The sequence below is a fragment of the Petromyzon marinus genome (assembly GCF_048934315.1).
Source record: "Petromyzon marinus isolate PM22_M1 ecotype Great Lakes invasive population chromosome 67 unlocalized genomic scaffold, UKy_Petmar_22M1.pri1.0 chr67_unloc.4, whole genome shotgun sequence".
Taxonomy (NCBI): domain Eukaryota; kingdom Metazoa; phylum Chordata; class Hyperoartia; order Petromyzontiformes; family Petromyzontidae; genus Petromyzon; species Petromyzon marinus.
The window spans coordinates 94,140-118,675 of NW_027422594.1; the positions used below are offsets into that span (position 1 = coordinate 94,140).

At 53.5% G+C, this 24,536-nt stretch overlaps 1 protein-coding gene across 1 annotated transcript; it reads left to right on the forward strand.

The window, feature by feature from the left end:
* Positions 1–360: 360 nt before the first annotated feature.
* Positions 361–22,718, forward strand: LOC142907959 (dynactin subunit 3-like). Its single transcript, XM_076058003.1, has 7 exons — positions 361–540; positions 5,693–5,777; positions 9,338–9,424; positions 10,776–10,859; positions 14,585–14,643; positions 15,593–15,652; positions 21,317–22,718. The coding sequence occupies exons 1-7, from the start codon at positions 454–456 to the stop codon at positions 21,404–21,406; spliced, it is 552 nt and encodes a 183-aa protein (XP_075914118.1). The 5' UTR covers positions 361–453; the 3' UTR covers positions 21,407–22,718.
* The last annotated feature ends 1,818 nt before the right edge of the window (positions 22,719–24,536 follow it).

The following is a 24,536-nucleotide window of genomic DNA, read 5'->3' on the forward strand; positions in this document are numbered from 1 at the left end:
ATCGGGGCCGGCTACGGCAGAAATCCTAATGGTCGCTAACCCCTTACCAACATGGCGGCTCTACTCCCTAGCCCCTCCCCCTCTTGCCCCAAGCCCCTCCCCACTCCGCCCAACACCCGCCCAGCACAGCCCCTGCCACCCTGCCCAACCCCTCCCCCGCTTAGCCCCTCCCCCCGACCAGCCCCTCCCCCACCCCGCCCCCTCCCCCGTCCAGTCCCCCGCCCTCCCTCTGCTCAGCCCCTCCCATCCCCTCCCCCACTTCTTGCCCCCCACCCCGCCCCCTCTCCTCCCAACCACTCCCACCCCGTCTAGCCCCTCCCCATCCAGCCAAGCCCCTCCCCATCCAGCCAAGCCCCTCCCATCCCGCCTAGCCCTCCCACCCCGCCTAGCCCCACCCTGCTCCTGAGGCGTCTGTGTGTCTGTCTGTGTGTCTGTGTTGTCTTCGTGCGCGCCATGGCCGATATCTCCGAGATGGAGGCGAGAATCGAGGCGCTGGAGCGCGCCCTCTGCGGTGGCCGCCCGCCCGCCAAACGCCTCCAGGTGCCGCTGCAATCCCCGCAACGCTGCTCCGGTTTCGGGTTAAAACCCCGGCCGAGGCCTAGCTCGGCTCGGAGCCTGCTCGCTTGCCTGGCTCGCTCTGCCGCGCCCGGTGCCTCGGTCCCTGTAGATCGGGTAGACATGGGTGGGGGGGGGGGCAGTTTCCGGGGGTGTCTCTTCACAATAAACGTAGAACTCTTTCTTGTTTAGACAACATCTCTGCGGGGCCGCCCGCCAAACGCCTCCAGGTGCCGCTGCCACCCGCCCAAAGCAGCAAAGGCTTCGGGTTAAAACCCCGGTCAAGGCCTAGCTCGGCTCGGAGCCTACTCGCTTGCCTGACTCGCTTTGCCGCGCCGGTGCCTCGGTCCCTATAGATCGGGTAGACATGGGGGGGGCGGTTCCGGGGGTGTTTCTTCCCAATAAACGTACAACTCTTTCTTGTTTAGACAGCATCTCTGCGGTGGCCGCCCGCCAAACGCCTCCAGGTGCCGCTGCCACCCGCCCAAAGCAGCAAAGGCTTCGGGATAAAACCCCGGTCGAGGCCTAGCTCGGCTCGGAGCCTACTCGCTTGCCTGACTCGCTTTGCCGCGCCCGGTGCCTCGGTCCCTGTAGGGAGATCAGACGTGGGAAGGGGTGGGTTCCCGGTGTGTCTCTTACAAAGTAACCGTAGAACGTTGGATTTAAAGCTTTCGTGACTGCAGGAATTCATATTCTTGGTTCTTTCGGTAAAGTCACCACGCAGAAGGGAAAGAATAAAATAATAAAAATATGAAACAACATTCTCACGACGTTTCGACTGCAACAGTCGTGAGAATTGTATTGTTTTTATATTTTTATTGTTTCCCTTCTACGTGACTTTACCGAAAGAACCAAGAATATGAAGCGTAGAACTGTTTGTTGTTTTGACAGCATCGTTATCAACAGCATTGGGATGATCAATAGCATCATCAACAGCATTGTGATGATCAATAGCATCATCAACAGCATTGTGATGATCAATAGCATCATCAACATCATTGTGATGATCAATAGCATCATCAACAGCATTGTGATGATCAATAGCATCAACAGCATTGTGATGATCAATAGCATCATCAACAGCATTGTGATGATCAATAGCATCATCAACAGCATTGTGACGATAAATAGCATCATCAACAGCATTGTGACGATAAATAGCATCATCAACAGCATTGTGATGATCAATAGCATCATCAACAGCATTGTGACGATCAATAGCATCATCAACAGCATTGTGATGATCAAAGCATCATCAACAGCATTGTGATGATCAATAGCATCATCAGCAGCATTGTGATGATCAATAGCATCATCAACAGCATGGTGATGATCAATAGCATCATCAACAGCATTGTGACGATCAATAGCATCATCAACAGCATTGTGACGATCAATAGCATCATCAACAGCATTGTGACGATCAATAGCATCATCAACAGCATTGTGATGATCAATAGCATCATCAACAGCATTGTGATGATCAATAGCATCATCAACAGCATGGTGATGATCAATAGCATCATCAACAGCATTGTGACGATCAATAGCATCATCAACAGCATTGTGATGATCAATAGCATCATCAACAGCATTGTGATGATCAATAGCATCATCAACAGCATTGTGACGATCAATAGCATCATCAACAGCATTGTGACGATCAATAGCATCATCAACAGCATTGTGATGATCAGTAGGATCATCAACAGCATTGTGACGATCAATAGCATCATCAACAGCATTGTGACGATCAGTAGCATCATCAACAGCATTGTGACGATCAATAGCATCATCAACAGCATTGTGACGATCAGTAGCATCATCAACAGCATTGTGACGATCAATAGCATCATCAACAGCATTGTGATGATCAATGGCATCATCAACAGCATTGTGATGATCAATAGCATCATCAACAGCATTGTGATGATCAATAGCATCATCAACAGCATTGTGATGATCAATAGCATCATCAACAGCATTGTGATGATCAATAGCATCATCAACAGCATTGTGACGATCAATAGCATCATCAACAGCATTGTGACGATCAATAGCATCATCAACAGCATTGTGATGATCAGTAGCATCATCAACAGCATTGTGACGATCAATAGCATCATCAACAGCATTGTGACGATCAATAGCATCATCAGTAACGACATGATTGCAGCAGGAGTCTTTGCTGATAGGGGTAATGTGAGTGGGTGGTGGTAGTGTAGTGGTTAGCGCTACGCTGCGCATCGAGCGTTTACCGAGTTTGATTCCTGCTCACGGCCAACGCCACCGGTGACGATTATCTGAACCGGTCCTGGGCCTACCCTAGGTTGACTCAGCCTCAAATGAGTACCTGGTGCGGTGTGTAGTAAGCATCGTCACTGGGGAGACAAAGGCGGTCGGGCGTGGTGCTGGCAAACCCACCCCCTCGTGTGCCACAGTGCCGGTAGCCTTCACAGGTGCTGCTCGCTAACAGCACTTGCCCCTACAGTCTGTTAGAGGCTGCACGGGGGAGCTTTGTGTCTACCTTCACAGGTGCTGCTGCTACTCGCTACTCACAGCACTTGCCCCTACAGTCTGTTAGAGGCTACACGGGGGAGCTTTCTCTGTGTCTACCTTCACAGGTGCTGCTGCTACTCACTACTAACAGCACTTGCCCCTACAGCCTGTTAGAGACTACACGGGGGACCTTTGTCTGCGTCTACCTTCACAGGTGCTGCTGCTACTCGCTACTAACAGCACTTGCCCCTACAGTCTGTTAGAGGCTACACGGGGGAGATTTGCCTTTAGTAATGATGATAGTGGTGGTGAATGTGAAGGACGCTGCTATCAGGGCAGTTGGGATGCAGTTGCCCCGCCAGCAACAACAGCGGAGGGCAGAGGAGCGACGCTCACAACAACGAGCGGAGCACCGGGCGGCTAAAATGCAGCGAGTTGGCACAGTAGGGGGTATAGCTGGTGGTGCATCTACCGGTCATCTCAGTCAGCCAACCCATGGCACCTGCTGGGTCTGTCCCGTGACCTCTTCCTGCACCTAGCCTGGTACAGTAGGGGGGGTACAGCTGGTGGTGCATCTACTGGTCATCTCAGTCGGCCGACCCATGGCACCTGCTGGGTCTGTCCCGTGACCTCCATCCTGCACCTAGCCTGGCACAGTAGGGGGTACAGCTGGTGGTGCATCTACCGGTCATCTCAGTCGGCCGACCCATGGCACCTGCTGGATCTGTCCCGTGACCTCCTGCTGCACCTAGCCTGGCACAGTAGGGGGGGTACAGCTGGTGGTGCATCTACCGGTCATCTCAGTCAACCCGTGGCACCTGCTGGGTCTGTCCCGTGACCTTCTCCTGCACCTAGCCTGGCACAGTAGGGGGGGGGGGGGTACAGCTGGTGGTGCATCTACCGGTCATCTCAGCCAGCCGACCCGTGGCATTTGCTGGGTCTGTCCCGTGACCTCCTCTTGCCAGCAGCGAGCCCTTCGACACTTTGCGTGGCCTCAAGAGTGCACCTAGGCTGGTACAGGCGTCGTGGTGGCTTCACCGCCACTTAGTGGCGGTCGCAGCCTGTTGTTGTGGGTACCTGGGCACCACCAGTGCCGGATGAAGCTCGTGCGGGGCCCGTAGCACATTAGTAAAGTATTAAAGCTTTCGTGACTGCGTAAAATTACTCATTGGTTTTTTTCGGTAGAGTCACGTATGTAGAAAAAACAATATTGTTGTTTTAACACTGTTGTTTTAAAGGGGCCCCAAATTAAAAAAAAAACATCAATATTAAAACACGCGCATATTTTTTTTACTTGCATGGGAAAGTAATTGTATTTTTTCATTTGCCATACAGCCCAAATAATACGACACGTCACTAACGTTAAATGCGCAGTGTAGTACTGCAGTAATAGGGCAAGTGCAGAATCGATGAACCGGAATTGATAGGTTGAAAGCATTTAGCACGGGGCCCTTGAAAGTGCGGGGGAGGGGACCTCCTGGCATATCTAGCTATTTTCAGTTTATTTTTTTCAGTTTCATTTTATTTATTTTGGAATAGCCCCGTGAGCCATTCGGCCCTTGAGTCGGGTGCAACCGCAACAACAAACAAAACAAAAAAACACAAAACACGAACAAGAAAAACATCTTTAAGTGACTTTGTGTGTGACTGTGCAAACAGAAAATCCATGGGGGAAAAAAACAGCAAAATATTAGCACCGTACACCACCAACACTGTGTGCAAAAAATCCCAGTGGGATGCAAAGTCAAACAACAACCACAACAACCACAATAAAACTTAGATTAAGGCCATCAGTCTTAACGCCGTACTACGACAAAAACAAAACGCGTCCAAACCAAAAAAAAACGTTTTCGAAATCCCCCCCCAAAAATAAAGCAATAATTGCAACGTAACAGTGATCGCAGGGACTGCGACCGAATTCTTTTACAGTAAACTACGTAAACAACGCGCAACACCAAACCCTAGAGCCATAGCTGGCTGCATGAGTAACTCCACAAACAACAGGAGCATTCAGTCGGAGCACCAAATTCTTCAATGCACCTTTGAAATCTGCGCGCTAAAAATCAAAACACAGGTGATACTTTGCAGCGGTCACCCGGGGCGAAACATTCCATTTGACTTCACGCCAATGAATAGCGGTGGCAGCCGGGGCGGCGTGGTGGTGGTGGTGGAGGTGGTGGTGGTGGTGGTGTACAACTCCTCCCCTAGAGCGGTTTTGAGAGAAGATCTCATTTGCCAGCGATTCAAGCCGCGGTTTATTGGCGGCAAGTAGCATCCCAGACCCGCGGTTTATTGGCGGCAAGTAGCATCCCAGACCCCCGCTGGGGCATCGGTAGCCACCGGGGGATAATCCGGGCACCGTTTGGGCGCTCCCGCGTCTATGCGCGTGGAGGAGCGGGTCGGCGCGGCCGGGTTCAGCCTGCCTGTCGGCGCTAGCGGCCCTCACGTCTTGAGCCGCTCGTTGGGCGGCCCGGGGCCTCCAGCGGCCCGGGGCGGAGCACGCAGACGTCACCGGCTCGGTCCGTCGCGAGAGGGGGGTCGTGCTCGCGCCCACCGTTCACGTCGCGGGGGGGGGCGGGGGGGGCACGAACGGCGGTGTTTTTGTCCCTCCTCCTCCTCCCCCCCTTTCTATGCGCAGTGCATCGATGCCCTGACGAAGATTCAGGCGACGTTGGACGCGGCGGCGGGCAAGAGGGAGCGTGTGAGGGCCCTCTTCAAGAAACGTGAGGGACGCCGCTGGGGAGGGCGGTGAGGGGGGTTCGTAAGGATGGCCGCGTCGGAGGAGGGGAACCGCTTAAATGCTGGGTTCGAATCCCGGGCATCAACCCCGCGCACGTGCGCGCGCCTGCCTTTCATCGCACCGCTCTTGTTGTGTGCGTGTGTAACGTGTGTGTGTGTGTAACGTGTGTGTGTGTAACGTGTGTGTGTGTAACGTGTGTGTGTGTAACGTGTGTGTGTGTAACGTGTGTGTGTGTGTAACGTGTGTGTGTGTAACGTGTGTGTGTGTAACGTGTGTGTGTGTGTAACGTGTGTGTGTGTAACGTGTGTGTGTGTGTAACGTGTGTGTGTGTAACGTGTGTGTGTGTAACGTGTGTGTGTGTAACGTGTGTGTGTGTGTAACGTGTGTGTGTGTGTAACGTGTGTGTGTGTAACGTGTGTGTGTGTAACGTGTGTGTGTGTAACGTGTGTGTGTGTAACGTGTGTGTGTGTAACGTGTGTGTGTGTGTAACGTGTGTGTGTGTGTAACGTGTGTGTGTGTAACGTGTGTGTGTGTAACGTGTGTGTGTGTAACGTGTGTGTGTGTGTAACGTGTGTGTGTGTGTAACGTGTGTGTGTGTAACGTGTGTGTGTGTAACGTGTGTGTGTGTGTAACGTGTGTGTGACGTGTGTGTGTAACGTGTGTGTAACGTGTGTGTGTGTGTGTGGAACGTGTGTGTGTGTGTAACGTGTGTCCGTGTGTGTGGAACGTGTGTGTGTGTGTAACGTGTGTGTGTGTGTGTAACGTGTGTGTGTGTGTAACGTGTGTGTGTGTGTAACGTGTGTGTGTGTGTGTAACGTGTGTGTGTGTGTAACGTGTGTGTGTGTGTAACGTGTGTGTGTGTAACGTGTGTGTGTGTAACGTGTGTGTGTGTGTGTAACGTGTGTGTGTGTAACGTGTGTGTGTGTAACGTGTGTGTGTGTAACGTGTGTGTGTGTGTGTGTGGAACGTGTGTGTGTGTGTGTAACGTGTGTCCGTGTGTGTGGAACGTGTGTGTGTGTGTAACGTGTGTGTGTGTGTGTAACGTGTGTGTGTGTGTAACGTGTGTGTGTGTAACGTGTGTGTGTGTGTAACGTGTGTGTAACGTTTGTGTGTAACGTGTGTGTAACGTGTGTGTGTAACGTGTGTGGAACGTGTGTGTGTGTGGAACGTGTGTGTGTGTGTAACGTGTGTCCGTGTGTGTGGAACGTGTGTGTGTGTGTAACGTGTGTGTGTGTAACGTGTGTGTGTGTAACGTGTGTGTGTGTAACGTGTGTGTGTAACGTGTGTGTGACGTGTGTAACGTGTGTGTGTGTGTGTAACGTGTGTGTGTGTGTGTAACGTGTGTGTGTGTAACGTGTGTGTGTGTAACGTGTGTGTGTAACGTGTGTGTGTGTGTGACGTGTGTGTGTGTGTAACGTGTGTGTGTGTGGAACGTGTGTGTGTGTGTAACGTGTGTCCGTGTGTGTGGAACGTGTGTGTGTGTGTAACGTGTGTGTGTGTGTAACGTGTGTGTGTGTGTGTAACGTGTGTGTGTGTGTAACGTGTGTGTGTAACGTGTGTGTAACGTGTGTGTGTGTGTGTCATGCTTGCCGTGTGTGTGTGTGACGTGTGTGTGTGTAACGTGTGTGTGTGTAACGTGTGTGTGTGTGTATGTAACGTATGTGTGTGTGTGTGTAACGTGTGTGTGTGTAACGTGTGTGTGTGTAACGTGTGTGTCATGCTTGCTGTGTGTGTGTGTAACGTGTGTGTGTGTGTCATGCTTGCTGTGTGTGTGTGTGTAACGTGTGTGTGTGTCATACTTGCTGTGTGTGTGTGTAATGTGTGTGTGTGTAACGTGTGTGTGTGTGTGTCATACTTGCTGTGTGTGTGTGTAACGTGTGTGTGTGTGTAACGTGTGTGTGTGTGTAACGTGTGTGTGTGTGGCATGCTTGTGTGTGTGTAACGTGTGTGTGTGTCATGCTTGACGTGTCTGTCTTGTGCGTGTCGTTTGTGTGTCATTCTTGCTGTGTGTGTGTGTGTAACATGTGTGTCATACTTGCTGTGTGTGTGTGTGTAACGTGTGTGTGTGTCATGCTTGCCGTGTGTGTGTGTAATGTGTGTGTGTCATACTTGCCGTGTGTGTGTCATGTGTGTGTGTGTAACGTGTGTGTGGCATGCTTGCCGTGTGTATGTGTGTGTAACGTGTGTGTGTGTAACGTGTGTGCGTGTGTGTGTGTAACGTGTGTGTGTCATGCTTGCTGTGTGTGTGTGTAACGTGTGTGTGTCATACTTGCTGTGTGTGTGTGTGTGTAACGTGTGTGTGTGTCATACTTGCTGTGTGTGTGTGTGTGTAACGTATGTGTGTGTCATGCTTGCTGTGTGTAACGTGTGTGTAACAGGTGTGTGATGTGTGTGTGTGTCATGCTTGCTGTGTGTAACGTGTGTGTAACGTGTGTGTGTGTCATACTTGCTGTGTGTGTAAGTGTGTAACGTTTGTGTGTGGCATGCTTGTTGTGTGTGTGTGTGTGACGTGTGTGTGTGTCATACTTGCCGCGTCTATCTTGTGCGTGTTATTCTTGCCGTGTGTGTGTCACGTGTGTGTGTGTGTGTAACGTGTGTGTGTCATACTTGCTGTGTGTGTGTGTGTGTAACGTGTGTGTGATGTGTGTGTGTCATACTTGCCGTGTGTGTGTAACGTGTGTGTGTGTCATACTTGCTGTGTGGGTGTGTGTGTGTGTAATGTGTGTGTGATGTGTGTGTGTCATACTTGCCGTGTGTGTGTAACGTGTGTGTGTGTGTCATACTTGCCGTGTATGTGTAACGTGTGTGTGTCATGCTTGCCGTGTGTGTGTGTAGCGTGTGTGTGTGTCATACTTGCTGTGTGTGTGTGTGTGTAACGTGTGTGTGTGTGTGTGTGTCACACTTGCTGTGTGTGTAACGTGTGTGTGTCATACTTGCCGTGTGTATGTCACGTGTGTGTGTGTCATACTTGCTGTGTGTGTGTGTCACGTGTGTGTGTGTCATACTTGCCGCGTCTATCTTGTGCGTGTTATTCTTGCCTTGTGTGTGTCACGTGTGTGTGTGTGTGTAACGTGTGTGTGTGTCATACTTGCCGTGTGTATGTCACGTGTGTGTGTGTCACGTGTGTGTGTGTGTGTCATACTTGCCGTGTGTGTGTCACGTGTGTGTCATGCTTGCTGTGTGTGTGTAACGTGTGTGTGTGTGTCACGTGTGTGTGTCACGTGTGTGTGTGTGTCACGTGTGTGTGTGTGTCATGCTTGCCGCCACGTGTGACATTTACATGCGTTGTGTGCCATGCTTTCCGTGTGTGCATCACGTGTGTGTCACGTGTGTGTCACGTGTGTGTGTGTGTGTCACGTGTGTGTCACGTGTGTGTGTCATGCTTGCCGCCACGTGTGACATTTACATGCGTTGTGTGCCATGCTTTCCGTGTGTGTGTCACGTGTGCGTCACGTGTGCGTCACGTGTGCGTCACGTGTGTGTGTCACGTGTGTGTCACGTGTGCGTCACGTGTGTGTCACGTGTGTGTCACGTGTGTGTCAGTGGATGAGTTGCTGCGGGTGCTGGAGCCTGGGCAGTCCCCGTCTCCTGCGGTTCCTGACTCCGTCAAACTCCAGATCGTCTTCTCGGGTGCCACACTTGCGGAGACGCAGACACGTGGAGACACGCAGACACGCACACGGAGACACGCACACGGAGACACGCACACAGAGACACGCACACACAGACACGCACACGGAGACACGCACACGGAGACACGCACACGGAGACACGCACACAGAGACACGCACACACAGACACGCACACGGAGACACGCACACGGAGACACGCACACGGAGACACGCACACGGAGACATGCACACGCAGACACGCACACGTGGAGACACGCACACAGAGACACGCACACACGCACACGGAGACACGCACACGCAGACACGCACACAGAGACACGCACACGGAGACATGCACACGCAGACACGCACACGTGGAGACACGCACACGTGGAGACACGCAGACACGCACACGCAGACACGCACACGGAGACACGCACACGGAGACACGCACACGGAGACACGCACACGGAGACACGCACACGGAGACACGCACACACAGACACGCACACGCAGACACGCACACGGAGACACGCACACGCAGACACGCACACGCAGACACGCACACGCAGACACGCAGACACGCACACGGAGACATGCACACGCAGACACGCACACGCAGACACGCACACGGAGACACGCAGACACGCACACGGAGACACGCACACGGAGACACGCACACGGAGACACGCACACGGAGACACGCAGACGCAGACACGCACACGGAGACACGCACACGGAGACACGCACACGGAGACACGCAGACGCAGACACGCACATGGAGACACGCACACGGGGACACGCACACGCAGACACGCACACGGAGACACGCACACGGAGACACGCACACGGAGACACGCACACGGGGACACGCAGACACGCACACACAGACGCAGACACGCACACGGAGACACGCACACGCAGACACGCACACGGAGACACGCACACGCAGACACGCACACGGAGACACGCAGACACGCACACGGAGACACGCAGACACGCACACGGAGACACGCACACGGAGACGCGCACACGGAGACACGGAGACACACACGGAGACACGCACACGGAGACACGCACACGCAGACACGCACACGCAGACACGCACACACAGACACGCACACACAGACACGCACACACAGACACGCACACGGAGACACGCACACGGAGACACGCACGCATATCAATGATGTCGGCTGGGGCAAGATGGTTACATGGGGGATCTTTATCTTTGTTGTGCCTGCCTGCCTGCGCGTGTGTGTGTGTGTGTGCGTGTGTGTGTGTGTGCGTGTGTGTGTGTGTGTGCGTGTGTGTGCGTGTGTGTGTGTGTGTGCGTGTGTGTCCGCGTGCGCGTGTGCGCGCGTGTGCAGGAGAGTCGACGTTAAAGACCCAGGCGGGGCTGCTGGAGGAGGTGGAGCAGCTGATTCCTCTGCTGGAGAGCCAGTCCCTGCAAGGTGGCTCGCCGTGCACGTGATCATTATCTTCCGTTGTCAATGAAGCCCTTAATCTGCGTGTCTAAGCATTAGCTAGAGGGTGCTTCCCGACGAGGTAGGGAGAGCTGACTTTTGCCACACAGTTCGCTTTCTTAGGCCACAAACACCCGGAGAGGGAGAGAGAGAGAGAGAGCGAGAAAAAAATCAGAAAATCCCGGGCTAGCTTTCATTTCGAGGCCGGCCAAATATCTACCGCGAGGAACACGTTTTGTGTGCCTGGTGTCACTCGGTAAACCCTTCGACGTTGCAACAACGCGTTGTACGGCAGTTGAAGTGACAGCGGGAACCGTCGATGGGGTTCTGTCTTTCGTTGTTCTTGAGATGTTTCAGATTCCAGCGAGGTTTTTTTTTAAAACGACAGCAAAAACGCTCACCGTACGGCGTTCACATCCGGAATCATCCGGCAACGGTATGAGCGTCCCCTCCCCGGAGACCATTAAGTTAATTAACGTCATATTTTTAGCTCTTTCGGTAAAGTCACGTTGAAGGGAAACAATAAAGTAATAAAATATATATAAAACAATAAAAAAATTCTCACGACGTTTCGACCATAACACAAACGGTCGTCATCAGGTGATGAGAATTTTTATTGTTTTATATGTATATTTTATTATTTTATTGTTTCCCTTCAACGTGACTTTGCCGAAAGAGCTAAAAATATGAATTACTGCAGTCACGAAAGCTTTAAATCAAAAAATTAATTAACGTCGCTTTTTTTTTTCGTTCATTCTAATTACAATTCAACCCCTTAAAAAAAAAGTTTAGTCTTTTTTTTTTTTAAACAATTAGCACCTTAATTACTCTCACGCAGCTTTAAAGGTCGCGGTCTGAGCTTGGCTCTGTTTCACTCCAGCGCTGCCCTCCGGACAGTCCGGTCCCTTCACCTGATGAAGGCCGCTTGTGTTGCGGCCGAAACGTCGTGAGGATTTTTGTTGTTTTTATTTGTTTTTACCTACGTCACTTCGCCGAATAGAACCACACAGAACGGTTTTATGAACAACGTTGTTTCACTCGCGCTCGGGAGGTACTTCAGCGGAGCCCGAGACACGCAGCGGTTTTGACCTACGCGCAAATATATCGACCTCCACGTACATGCGTATAAAAGGCAAGCAAAGCTGTGATTGCGTGCGTCTGTTCAAAACGTTGAGCGTACTCCCCGACATGCAGGACTGTGCACCATGCAAACGTTATATTGGGGAGGGGGAGCTCACATGATGCGTTTTATTTTTCGCGCGGCAAGTAAGCTCTGACGTCGCATCCGTTGCGTGACCCTCGCACGCGGAAGCGTCACGCAGGGTTAGCGCCGCGCTACGAACCCGGCGACCCGGGTTCGCTTCCCGCTCACGGCCACCGACACCGCCGGTGACGATTGTCATCTGAACCGGTAACCCGGGCCTCCCCCTGGGTCGACTCGGCCTCAAACGAGTACCCGGTGCGGTGTGTAAACATCGCCGCTGGGGAGACGGAAGGCGCTCGGCGGGGCGCGGGTGCTGGTGGCCACCCACCCGCTCGTAGTGAATGAGCCGTCCGTGCAGAAATTGTGATCGCCTGAAAGGAGGCAGTTCATCGGTGAATTGATGCCGATGTCGGCACAGGCAATGCATTGCCGCCGGTTCTGAGTGCGCGTGCAACGGAATTGGGGATTGATTGGACGACGGGAAGTAGGCCAGCTTGTGGTTGCAAGATTTGGCCAGGGCAAAAACGCAGGCGAGGTTAAATAATAAAACCGGGTGAAGAAGGGAACCGAATCTTCAGGTTGGGCGGTTTCACGAGGGCGAGAACGCCTTCGATTGGAAGAGGTTTGAGTCACGCCGCTCGCTTGCTTGGGGGCGTTGTGGCCGCCAGCACCGGACCAGCGGCAGCGCGGATTCCCCGCTCGCTGAAGGTGGCTCACGGTTCGAATCCCAGCGGCGTGACCCGGTTAATGCCGCCGCTGAAGCTGCTACTGCTGCTCCAGCTGTTGTTGCTACTGCTGCTACTGCTGCTGTTGCTGCTGCTGCTACTGCTGCTACTACTGCTCCAGCTGCTGCTACTGCTGCTACTGCTACTACTGCTACTACTACTACTGCTGCTACTAGCTGCTCCAGCTGCTGCTGCTACTGCTGCTCCAGCTACTGCTGCTGCTGCTCCAGCTGCTGCTACTGCTGCTGCTACTGCTGCTACTGCTGCTCCAGCTGCTGCTGCTGCTACTGCTGCTCCAGCTGCTGCTGCTGCTGCTCCAGCTGCTGCTACTGCTGCTGCTGCTCCAGCTGCTGCTGCTGCTCCAGCTGCTGCCTCCAGCTGCTGCTGCTACTGCTGCTTCTGCTGCTCCAGCTGCTGCTGCTGCTCCAGCTGCTGCTACTGCTGCTGCTGCTACTGCTGCTACTGCTGCTGCTGCTACTGCTGCTCCAGCTGCTGCTACTGCTGCTACTGCTTCTCCAGCTGCTGCTGCTCCAGCTGCTCCAGCTGCTGCTACTGCTACTACTACTACTGCTGCTGCTACTGCTGCTCCAGCTGCTGCTGCTACTGCTGCTGCTACTGCTGCAGCTGCTGCTACTGCTGCAGCTGCTGCTGCTACTGCTGCTCCAGCTGCTGCTGCTACTGCTGCTGCTCCAGCTGCTACTACTACTGCTGCTGCTACTACTGCTGCTGCTACTACTACTGCTGCTGCTACTACTACTGCTGCTGCTACTGCTGCTCCAGCTGCTGCTGCGGTTGTGCATTAACCGTGAAAGCTGCTTCACCGCGGCGGTTGAAAGAAATTCCCGTCGTCGCGCTCCGAACGCGAGGATCGGTGCCGTGCGTGTGTGTGCGTGTGTGTGCGTGCGTGCGTGCGTGTGTGTGCGTGCATGCGTGTGCACGTGCGTGTGTGTGTGTGCGTGTGTGTGCGTGCGCGCGTGTGTGTGCGTGCGTGCGTGCGTGTGTGTGTGCGTGCGTGCGTGTGTGTGTGCGTGTGTGTGTGCGTGTGTGTGTGTGTGTGTGCGTGTGTGTGTGTGTGTGCGTGTGTGCCGTGCGTGTGTGTGTGCCGTGCGTGCGTGTGTGTGCGTGCGTGCGTGTGTGCGTGCGTGTGTGCCGTGCGTGTGTGTGCGTGCGTGCGTGTGTGCGTGCGTGTGTGCCGTGCGTGTGTGTGCGTGCGCGCGTGTGTGTGCGTGCATGCGTGTGCACGTGCGTGTGTGTGTGTGCGTGTGTGTGCGTGCGCGCGTGTGTGTGCGTGCGTGCGTGCGTGTGTGTGTGCGTGCGTGCGTGTGTGTGTGCGTGTGTGTGTGCGTGTGTGTGTGTGTGTGTGCGTGTGTGTGTGTGTGTGCGTGTGTGCCGTGCGTGTGTGTGTGCCGTGCGTGCGTGTGTGTGCGTGCGTGTGTGCGTGCGTGTGTGCCGTGCGTGTGTGTGCGTGCGTGCGTGTGTGCGTGCGTGTGTGCCGTGCGTGTGTGTGCGTGCGCGCGTGTGTGTGCGTGCATGCGTGTGCACGTGCGTGTGTGTGTGTGCGTGTGTGTGCGTGCGCGCGTGTGTGTGCGTGCGTGCGTGCGTGTGTGTGTGCGTGCGTGCGTGTGTGTGTGCGTGTGTGTGTGCGTGTGTGTGTGTGTGTGTGCGTGTGTGTGTGTGTGTGCGTGTGTGCCGTGCGTGTGTGTGTGCCGTGCGTGCGTGTGTGTGTGCGTGCATGCCCGGCGAAAACCCCCGTGGTTGTGTGTGCGTGTCCGTCTGTCGTGCAGCGATCCCTGGCTACTCGGGGCAGCTGCAGGCGCTCACCCAGGTCCACGTGCGTCAGCAGGTGAGTGGGCGGGCGGCGTGGGAACGGCGGTGGAGGGGCGGTGGAGGGGCTCGCTTTTGGGAGGAGAGTTTGTGCGTGTGATGTGGTGTACGGTTGTTCGTGGGTTCGATCCCGACCCTGACGATGCCTGCTGCTGTATATGTGGAGTCCGCGTCTCTCTCTCTCTCATCATCATCATCACGGTGGCTAGGAGATGTTGACTACTTCGCCTGGTCTACAGGAGGTCATGGGTTCGATCCCGACCCTGACGATGCCTGCTGCTGTTTATGTGGAGTCCGCGTCTCTCTCTCTCTCATCATCATCATCACGGTGGCTAGGAGATGTTGACTACCTCGCCTGGTCTACAGGAGGTCGTGGGTTCCATCCCGACCCTGACGATGTCTGCTGCTGTATTTGTGGAGTCCGCATCTCTCTCTCTCATCATCACGGTGGCTAGGCGATGTTAACTACCTCGCCTGGTCTACAGGAGGTCGTGGGTTCGATCTCGACCCTGACGATGCCTGCTGCTGCTGCTGTATATTTGGAGTCTGCGTCTCTCTCTCTTATCATCATCATGGTGGCTATGAGATGTTAACTACCTCGCCTGGTCTACAGGAGGTCGTGGGTTCGATCCCGACCCTGACGCCTGTATCATTGGAATTTCCACGTGTCTCTCTCTCTCATCATCATCACGGTGGCTATGAGATGTTGACTACCTCGCCAGGTATACAGGAGGACGTTGGCTTACCTGACGATGCCTCTACATTTGGGGCGTTCTCCCCGTGGTCCGCGCGGATTTTTCTCCGGGTCCTCCCGGTTTCCCCCTCCACATTTAGATTCAGCATCACGCGTGTTTGCCCAACTCCCTCGTGTGCCGCAGTGCCGGTAGCCTTCATAGGCGACGCTACTCGCTGACAGCACTTGCCCCAGCAGTGTGTTAAGGCTGCACGGGGGATCTTTGCCCTTGCAGGACGAGTGTGCGGCGGTGGAGAATGAGGTGAAGACGCTGGTGGAGGAATACAACCGGACGGTAAACAACAACAACAGCAGAAACAACAACAGGCGCCATTCCGGAGGGGTGCATTCACTGTAGTGCAGTGTGTAGTGGAGTGTGTAGTGCAGTGTGTAGTGCAGTGTGTAGTGCAGTGTGTAGTGCAGTATATAGGGTAGTGTATAGGGTAGTGTATAGTAGTGTATAGTATAGTGTGGTGTGTAGTGTATAGTGTAGTGTATAGTGTAGTGTATAGTAGTGTATAGTGTAGTGTGTAATAGTGTAGTGTGTAGTAGTGTATAGTGTAGTGTATAGTAGTGTATAGTGTAGTGTATAGTGTAGTGTGTAATAGTATAGTGTAGTGTATAGTGTAGTGTATAGTGTAGTGTATAGTGCAGTGTGTAGTGCAGTGTATAGTGTAGTGTATAGTAGTGTATAGTGTAGTGTATAGTGTAGTGTATAGTGTAGTGTGTAATAGTATAGTGTAGTGTAGTGTATAGTGTAGTGTATAGCGTGTAGTGTATAGTGCAGTGTGTAGTGCAGTGTATAGTGTAGTGTATAGTGTAATAAACTCACAACATTGACTATTCGAGTGGCCGTGACGTTCCGCCGGTAGTCATGAACCCCCCCCCCCCCCCCCGTTACCCAGTTCGTTTGTTCCCCATCACCCCCCCGACCTACCCACGGCACCTCCGAGCCGCACGGCCTGCCCCCCCCCCCCCCCCCCCCCCGCGGGAGGGCGTGACGTCAAAAGAATCCCCGTGACGCCGTTCGCAAGAGCGGCGGCTGGCTGCCGCGTGCCAAATTTACGTAATAACCGTCCCGCCGAATCGTCACTCAATTTGGATCGCGCTACGAGCGGCAATCATCGCCCCCCCCCCCCCCCACGACAACCTGACAGGGACCCCTCCTGGAAAGAGCTGTGGTTATATAGCAGTGGCCCCTACCCGTGGTAGATGATGAACGATTTCACCCAATCGCCGATGCACTCGCTTCCCCGACAATCCCCCTTGTGGCTGCCGTAACCCCATCTCCGTCACTTCCCCCTCCGCCTCTGCTGGCCCTGCCTTTGCAACCCTGATCCCCCGTTCCACCGCCTGTGCTACCTCTCCCCACCGCCCCGTTGTGACCCCCGCGTGCTGCCCGCATGCCACTCCAATACTGCAAACACGCCACTCCTATACTGCAAACACGCCACTCCTACACTGTCCACATGCCACTCCTATACTGTCCACATGCCACTCCTATACTGTCCACATGCCACTCCTACACTGTCCACATGCCACTCCTATACTGTCCACTTGCCACTCCTATACTGTCCACTTGCCACTCCAATACTGCAAACACGCCACTCCTATACTGTCCACTTGCCACTCCTATACTGTCCACTTGCCACTCCAATACTGCAAACACGCCACTCCTATACTGTCCACTTGCCACTCCTATACTGTCCACTTGCCACTCCTATACTGTCCACTTGCCACTCCTATACTGTCCACTTGCCACTCCTATACTGTCCACATGCCACTCCTATACTGTCCACATGCCACTCCTACACTGTCCACATGCCACTCCTATACTGTCCACATGCCACTCCTATACTGTCCACTTGCCACTCCTATACTGTCCACTTGCCACTCCTATACTGTCCACACGCCACTCCTATACTGTCCACTTGCCACTCCTATACTGTCCACTTGCCACTCCTATACTGTCCACTTGCCACTCCTATACTGTCCACTTGCCACTCCTATACTGTCCACTTGCCACTCCTATACTGTCCACTTGCCACCCCTATACTGTCCACATGCCACTCCTATACTGTCCACTTGCCACTCCTATACTGTCCACTTGCCACCCCTATACTGTCCACATGCCACTCCTATACTGTCCACTTGCCACTCCTATACTGTCCACTTGCCACTCCTATACTGTCCACTTGCCACTCCTATACTGTCCACATGCCACTCCTATACTGTCCACTTGCCACTCCTATACTGTCCACTTGCCACTCCTATACTGTCCACATGCCACTCCTATACTGTCCACTTGCCACTCCTATACTGTCCACTTGCCACTCCTATACTGTCCACATGCCACTCCAATACTGTCCACTTGCCACTCCTATACTGTCCACTTGCCACTCCTATACTGTCCACTTGCCACTCCTATACTGTCCACTTGCCACTCCTATACTGTCCACATGCCACTCCTATACTGTCCACATGCCACTCCAATACTGCAAACACGCCACTCCTATACTGTCCACTTGCCACTCCTATACTGTCCACTTGCCACTCCTATACTGTCCACTTGCCACTCCTATACTGTCCACTTGCCACTCCTATACTGTCCACTTGCCACTCCAATACTGTCCACTTGCCACTCCTATACTGTCCACTTGCCACTCCTATACTGTCCACATGCCACTCCTATACTGTCCACTTGCCACTCCTATACTGTCCACTTGCCACCCCTATACTGTCCACATGCCACTCCTATACTGTCCACTTGCCACTCCTATACTGTCCACTTGCCACTCCTATACTGTCCACTTGCCACTCCAATACTGTCCACTTGCCACTCCTATACTGTCCACTTGCCACTCCTATACTGTCCACTTGCCACTCCTATACTGTCCACATGCCACTCCAATACTGCAAACACGCCACTACTATACTGTCCACTTGCCACTCCTATACTGTCCACATGCCACTCCTATACTGTCCACTTGCCACTCCAATACTGCAAACACGCCACTCCTATACTGTCCACTTGCCACTCCTATACTGTCCACTTGCCACTCCTATACTGTCCACTTGCCACTCCAATACTGTTCACTTGCCACTCCTATACTGTCCACTTGCCACTCCTATACTGTCCACTTGCCACTCCTATACTGTCCACTTGCCACTCCAATACTGCAAACACGCCACTCCTATACTGTCCACTTGCCACTCCTATACTGTCCACTTGCCACTCCAATACTGTCCACTTGCCACTCCTATACTGTCCACTTGCCACTCCTATTCTGTCCACTTGCCACTCCTATACTGTCCACTTGCCACTCCTATACTGTCCACTTGCCACTCCTGTACTGTCCACTTGCCACTCCTATACTGTCCATTTGCCACTCCTATACTGCAAACACGCCACTCCTATACTGTCCACTTGCCACTCCTATACTGTCCACTTGCCACTCCTATACTGTCCACATGCCACTTCTATACTGTCCACTTGCCACTCCAATACTGTCCACTTGCCACTCCTATACTGTCCACATGCCACTCCTATACTGTCCACTTGCCACTCCTATACTGTCCACTTGCCACTCCTATACTGTCCACATGCCACTCCTATACTGTCCACTTGCCACTCCTATACTGTCCACGTACCACTACTGTCCACATGCCACTCCTATACTGTCCACATATTACTCCTATACTGTCCCCATGCCACTCCTATACTGTCCCCATGCCACTCCTATACTGTCCCCATGCCACTCCTATACTGTCCACTTGCCACTCCTATACTGTCCACTTGCCACTCCTATACTGTCCACTTGCCACTCCTATACTGTCCACTTGCCACTCCTATACTGTCCACTTGCCACTCCTGTACTGTCCACTTGCCACTCCTATACTGTCCACTTGCCACTCCTATACTGCAAACACGCCACTCCTATACTGTCCACTTGCCACTCCTATACTGTCCACTTGCCACTCCTATACTGTCCACATGCCACTCCTATACTGTCCACTTGCCACTCCAATACTGTCCACTTGCCACTCCTATACTGTCCACATGCCACTCCTATACTGTCCACTTGCCACTCCTATACTGTCCACTTGCCACTCCTATACTGTCCACATATTACTCCTATACTGTCCCCATGCCACTCCTATACTGTCCCCATGCCACTCCTATACTGTCCCCATGCCACTCCTATACTGTCCACTTGCCACTCCTATACTGTCCACATGCCACTCCTATACTGTCCACTTGCCACTCCTATACTGTCCACTTGCCAGTCCTATACTGTCCACTTGCCAGTCCTATACTGTCCACTTGCCACTCCTATACTGTCCACATGCCACTCCTATACTGTCCACATGCCACTCCTATACTGTCCACATGCCACTCCTATACTGTCCACTTGCCACTCCTATACTGTCCACATGCCACTCCTATACTGTCCACTTGCCACTCCTATACTGTCCACTTGCCACTCCTATACTGTCCACTTGCCACTCCTATACTGTCCACTTGCCACTCCTATACTGTCCACTTGCCACTCCTATACTGTCCACTTGCCAGTCCTATACTGTCCACTTGCCACTCCTATACTGTCCACTTGCCAGTCCTATACTGTCCACATGCCACTCCTATACTGTCCACTTGCCACTCCAATACTGTCCACTTGCCACTCCTATACTGTCCACATGCCACTCCTATACTGTCCACTTGCCACTCCTATACTGTCCACTTGCCACTCCTATACTGTCCACATATTACTCCTATACTGTCCCCATGCCACTCCTATACTGTCCCCATGCCACTCCTATACTGTCCCCATGCCACTCCTATACTGTCCACTTGCCACTCCTATACTGTCCACATGCCACTCCTATACTGTCCACATGCCACTCCTATACTGTCCACATGCCACTCCTATACTGTCCACGTACCACTACTGTCTACATGCCACTCCTATACTGTCCACTTGCCACTTCTATACTGTCCACATGCCACTCCTATACTGTCCACTTGTCACTCCTATACTGTCCACATGCCACCCCTATACTGTCCACATGCCACTCCTATACTGTCCACTTGTCACTCCTATACTGTCCACTTGTCACTCCTATACTGTCCACTTGTCACTCCTATACTGTCCACTTGTCACTCCTATACTGTCCACTTGTCACTCCTATACTGTCCACATGCCACTCCTATACTGTCCACATGCCACTCCTATACTGTCCACTTGCCACTCCTATACTGTCCACTTGCCACCCCTATACTGTCCACATGCCACTCCTATACTGTCCACTTGCCACTCCTATACTGTCCACTTGCCACTCCTATACTGTCCACTTGCCACTCCAATACTGTCCACTTGCCACTCCTATACTGTCCACTTGCCACTCCTATACTGTCCACTTGCCACTCCTATACTGTCCACATGCCACTCCTATACTGTCCACTTGCCACTCCTATACTGTCCACTTGCCACTCCTATACTGTCCACTTGCCACTCCTATACTGTCCACATGCCACTCCTATACTGTCCACTTGCCACTCCTATACTGTCCACATATTACTCCTATACTGTCCACATGCCACTCCTATACTGTCCACTTGCCACTCCTATACTGTCCACTTGTCACTCCTATACTGTCCACTTGCCACTCCTATACTGTCCACTTGCCACTCCTATACTGTCCACTTGCCACTCCTATACTGTCCACATGCCACTCCTATACTATCCACATGTCACTCCTATACTGTCCACTTGCCACTCCTATACTGTCCACATGCCACTCCTATACTGTCCACTTGCCACTCCTATACTGTCCACTTGCCACTCCTATACTGTCCACTTGCCACTCCTATACTGTCCACTTGCCACCCGTGCTACAACCGTTGCTGCCCTTTGCTGCCCCCCACACACCCCCGCCCCCCCCCCCCACCACGGAGCAGCTGCTGCTGCTGTCGCGTCAGTTTGTGCAGTGGGACGAGGAGCTGACGCGCGTCGAGGTGGCGCGAGGCGCCCGCAGGGTGCTCGACTGACGAGGGCCGAGGCTCCGAAGAACCCGTGGCGTCGCCCGACCGAGCACCCACCCACGGCACTCTGCACACGGCACGCGGACACACGGCACACGGACACACGGCACCCGCACGGCACGCAGAGACGCAGGCAAAGGTGCCCCCCACCACGCCCCTGCCCGTGTGGCCCCCGGCTACTTCCGTTGGGACTTCTTTCGCGCCGCACGCGGCCAAGCCGTGCCCCAACGCGCGCCGCACCGGGTACTCACTTCGGACCGAGTCGACCTAAGGGAGGCCCCGGACCGGTTCAAGGTGTTCGCCGTCCTTCGAACTTGGGTCGTCTGCCGCATGGCAACGTCCACCCGCCAACCCCCCCCCCCCCCCCCCCCCCCCTTACTGGCAGACGAACGCCTGCTCGTCTTGTTCTGCGCAGAGACAGCTGCCACTGGGGGTGCCCCGCACGGTAGCAATCGCTCACACTCATTACACTCCACACTCCCCCCCCCGCCAACCCCACTGGCAGAACCTACAAACTCCAATATAAGCTCATGATACTGGTGTTTTATTTGGGTTCGATCGCGTGAATATATAAATGTTGTGTCGTTAAAGCCGCCACCACCCGACACAGCCAATTAGTAAGGGGGTTTGTCACGTGAACAGAACGCGGCCAATTCGTCACTAGCACAGCACTAACCGGGTGTGTGTTGTGGGAGCTGTACTAGTCTCGAATTGGCATGTTCTATTTACGTGACAAACCTTACGAATTGGCTGTTGTTAGCAAGGGGGTTTGTCACGTGAACAGAACGCGGCCAATTCGTCACTAGCACAGCACTAACCGGTTGTGTGTTGGAGAGCCACAACGTTTACAGTCTTGAGTATCGTGACGTTTCGCCAGTCATTACAACCACCAGCTTTGTCAGGCGACAGCCACATTTGTGGAGAAGCCCTCCGCCTGTTTTCGTTCCTTATGCAGAGGCGTCGATGTGATGACCACGCTTGTGCAAAGTGGTGGTGGTGGTGGTGGCGGCTGGGGGGGGGGAGGTGGGAATCGACGTACAATCTGCGAGCCACGTGATCTTGTACTTGCTTGTCCATTGTGTTGTACTGAAATAGCCCCGTACCAACGGTGATCCCGATCCATGGAAAGCTCGCCCGGGGTTGGGAGTCGAACCCCCGGTCGCCGCCGTGCTTTACGGCCCTGCCGCCCCGCCGCCCCCGGCGATCGATCGATTACGACGATTTGGGTCGGGCCAAGTCCGCCGAGCTCGGGCGAGGAGTCGAACGCGTGGCCTGCGCTCCGTATTTATCAAATAAAAGGCCGATGGCGATGAGGCGCGATCTCCCCCCTCGTTCGTTACGGGTGCGCGAGCGGAACGGGCGGCGGGGTCGATAGCGGACGTCCGGCGACGCCCCTGGCGCGGTTTCGAGTCGGCGAGGATCTCCTTGCGCCTGTCCCGTGCTGGTCGCGGCGCTGGAACGTTCTCCGGGGCTGGCTGCAGGTTTCGCACGCCGCGTTTGACGAGCCTTCACTGAAGGCGTTGGCCGACTGCAGGGATTCGTATCCCGATGACGATCGCCTGTAGTTGCGTTGTGATCGAAACGTCGTAGTTGTTTTTGTTGTGTCTTTGTGTTGTCTCCGCTTGTGTATCTGCCTTTGTGTCTTGGCTTGGGTTTGTGTCTCTGTGCTGTCCTCTGCCTGTGTGTGGGCCTTGGTGTTTCCGAGTGTGTGCTGCTGGCGCCCCCACTTTGCTCCATGCATACTTCATGCTAAATTTTCCCATTGTCTCTCAGCCTTACCTTCTCTGCCTATTTAAGGCGACTTCACTGTGTGCGTGTCTGTGTGCTGGTTCGCTCTACTTGGATGTCTATGTGTGTGTGCGCGGTCTGTATTTTTAATTTCATACTTACAATTTAGCAATCTTTGAAATAGCGTAATCAACCAGACTATGCGTTATTTGTGTTTTGACCGACCGTCTGTGTTGCTTTATATGGTTTCCAAAATTTGCTAAACCCTGTTTGTTTGATGTGATTCTCTGTGTCCCCTGTTGTATCTGTGTTAGTTCCCCCCCTACTTGGGTGTCTGTATATACATCTGGGGTTATGTGTTTCCTGTCTCGTAAATTTAGCTCTTCTGTACCTGATGATGGCTGCTTGTGTTGCAACCGAAACGTCATACGTTATTATGTTATTTTATTATCTCTTATTTATACGTGACTTTACCGAAAAAAACAAAAAAAATGTTTTTTATTGTTTTCTTTCAACTTATCTACGTGACTTTCCCAAAAGACCCAAAGAATATCCATGAACCATGCCCAGTAACCATTAGCCACTCCTGCTCATCCACTAGCTCCGCCCAGTAGCCAATAGTCACGCCCACTCATCCACTAGCCCCACCCAGTAGCCAATAGTCACTCCTGCTCATCCACTAGCTCCGCCCAGTAGCCAATAGCCACTCCTGCTCATCCACTAGCTCCGCCCAGTAGCCAATAGTCACGCCCACTCATCCACTAGCCCCACCCAGTAGCCAATAGTCACTCTTGCTCATCCACTAGCTCCGCCCAGTAGCCAATAGCCACTCCCATTCACCCACTAGCCCCACGCAGTAACCAATAGTCACTCCCACTCACCCACTAGCCCCACGCATTAACCAATAGTCACTCCCACTCATCCACTAGACCCACCCAGTAACCAATAGCCACTCCTGCTCATCCACTAGCTCCGCCCAGTAGCCAATAGCCACTCCTGCTCATCCACTAGCTCCGCCCAGTAGCCAATAGCCACTCCCACTCACCCACTAGCCCCACGCAGTAACCAATAGTCACTCCCACTCATCCACTAGCCCCACCCAGTAGCCAATAGTCACTCCCACTCATCCACTAGCCCCACCCAGTACCCAGTTACTCTCATCAACTAGCCCCACCCAGTATCCAATAGTCACTCCCACTCATCCACTAGCCCCACCCAGTAGCCAATAGTCACTCCCACTCATCCACTAGCCCCACCCAGTATCCAATAGCCACACCCACTCACCCACTAGCCCCGCCCAGTAGCCAATAGCCACTCTCATCAACTAGCCCCGCCCAGTATCCAATAGCCACTCCCACTCATCCACGAGCCTTATCCACTAGCCCCTCCCATGCATTAGGGGTGGTTT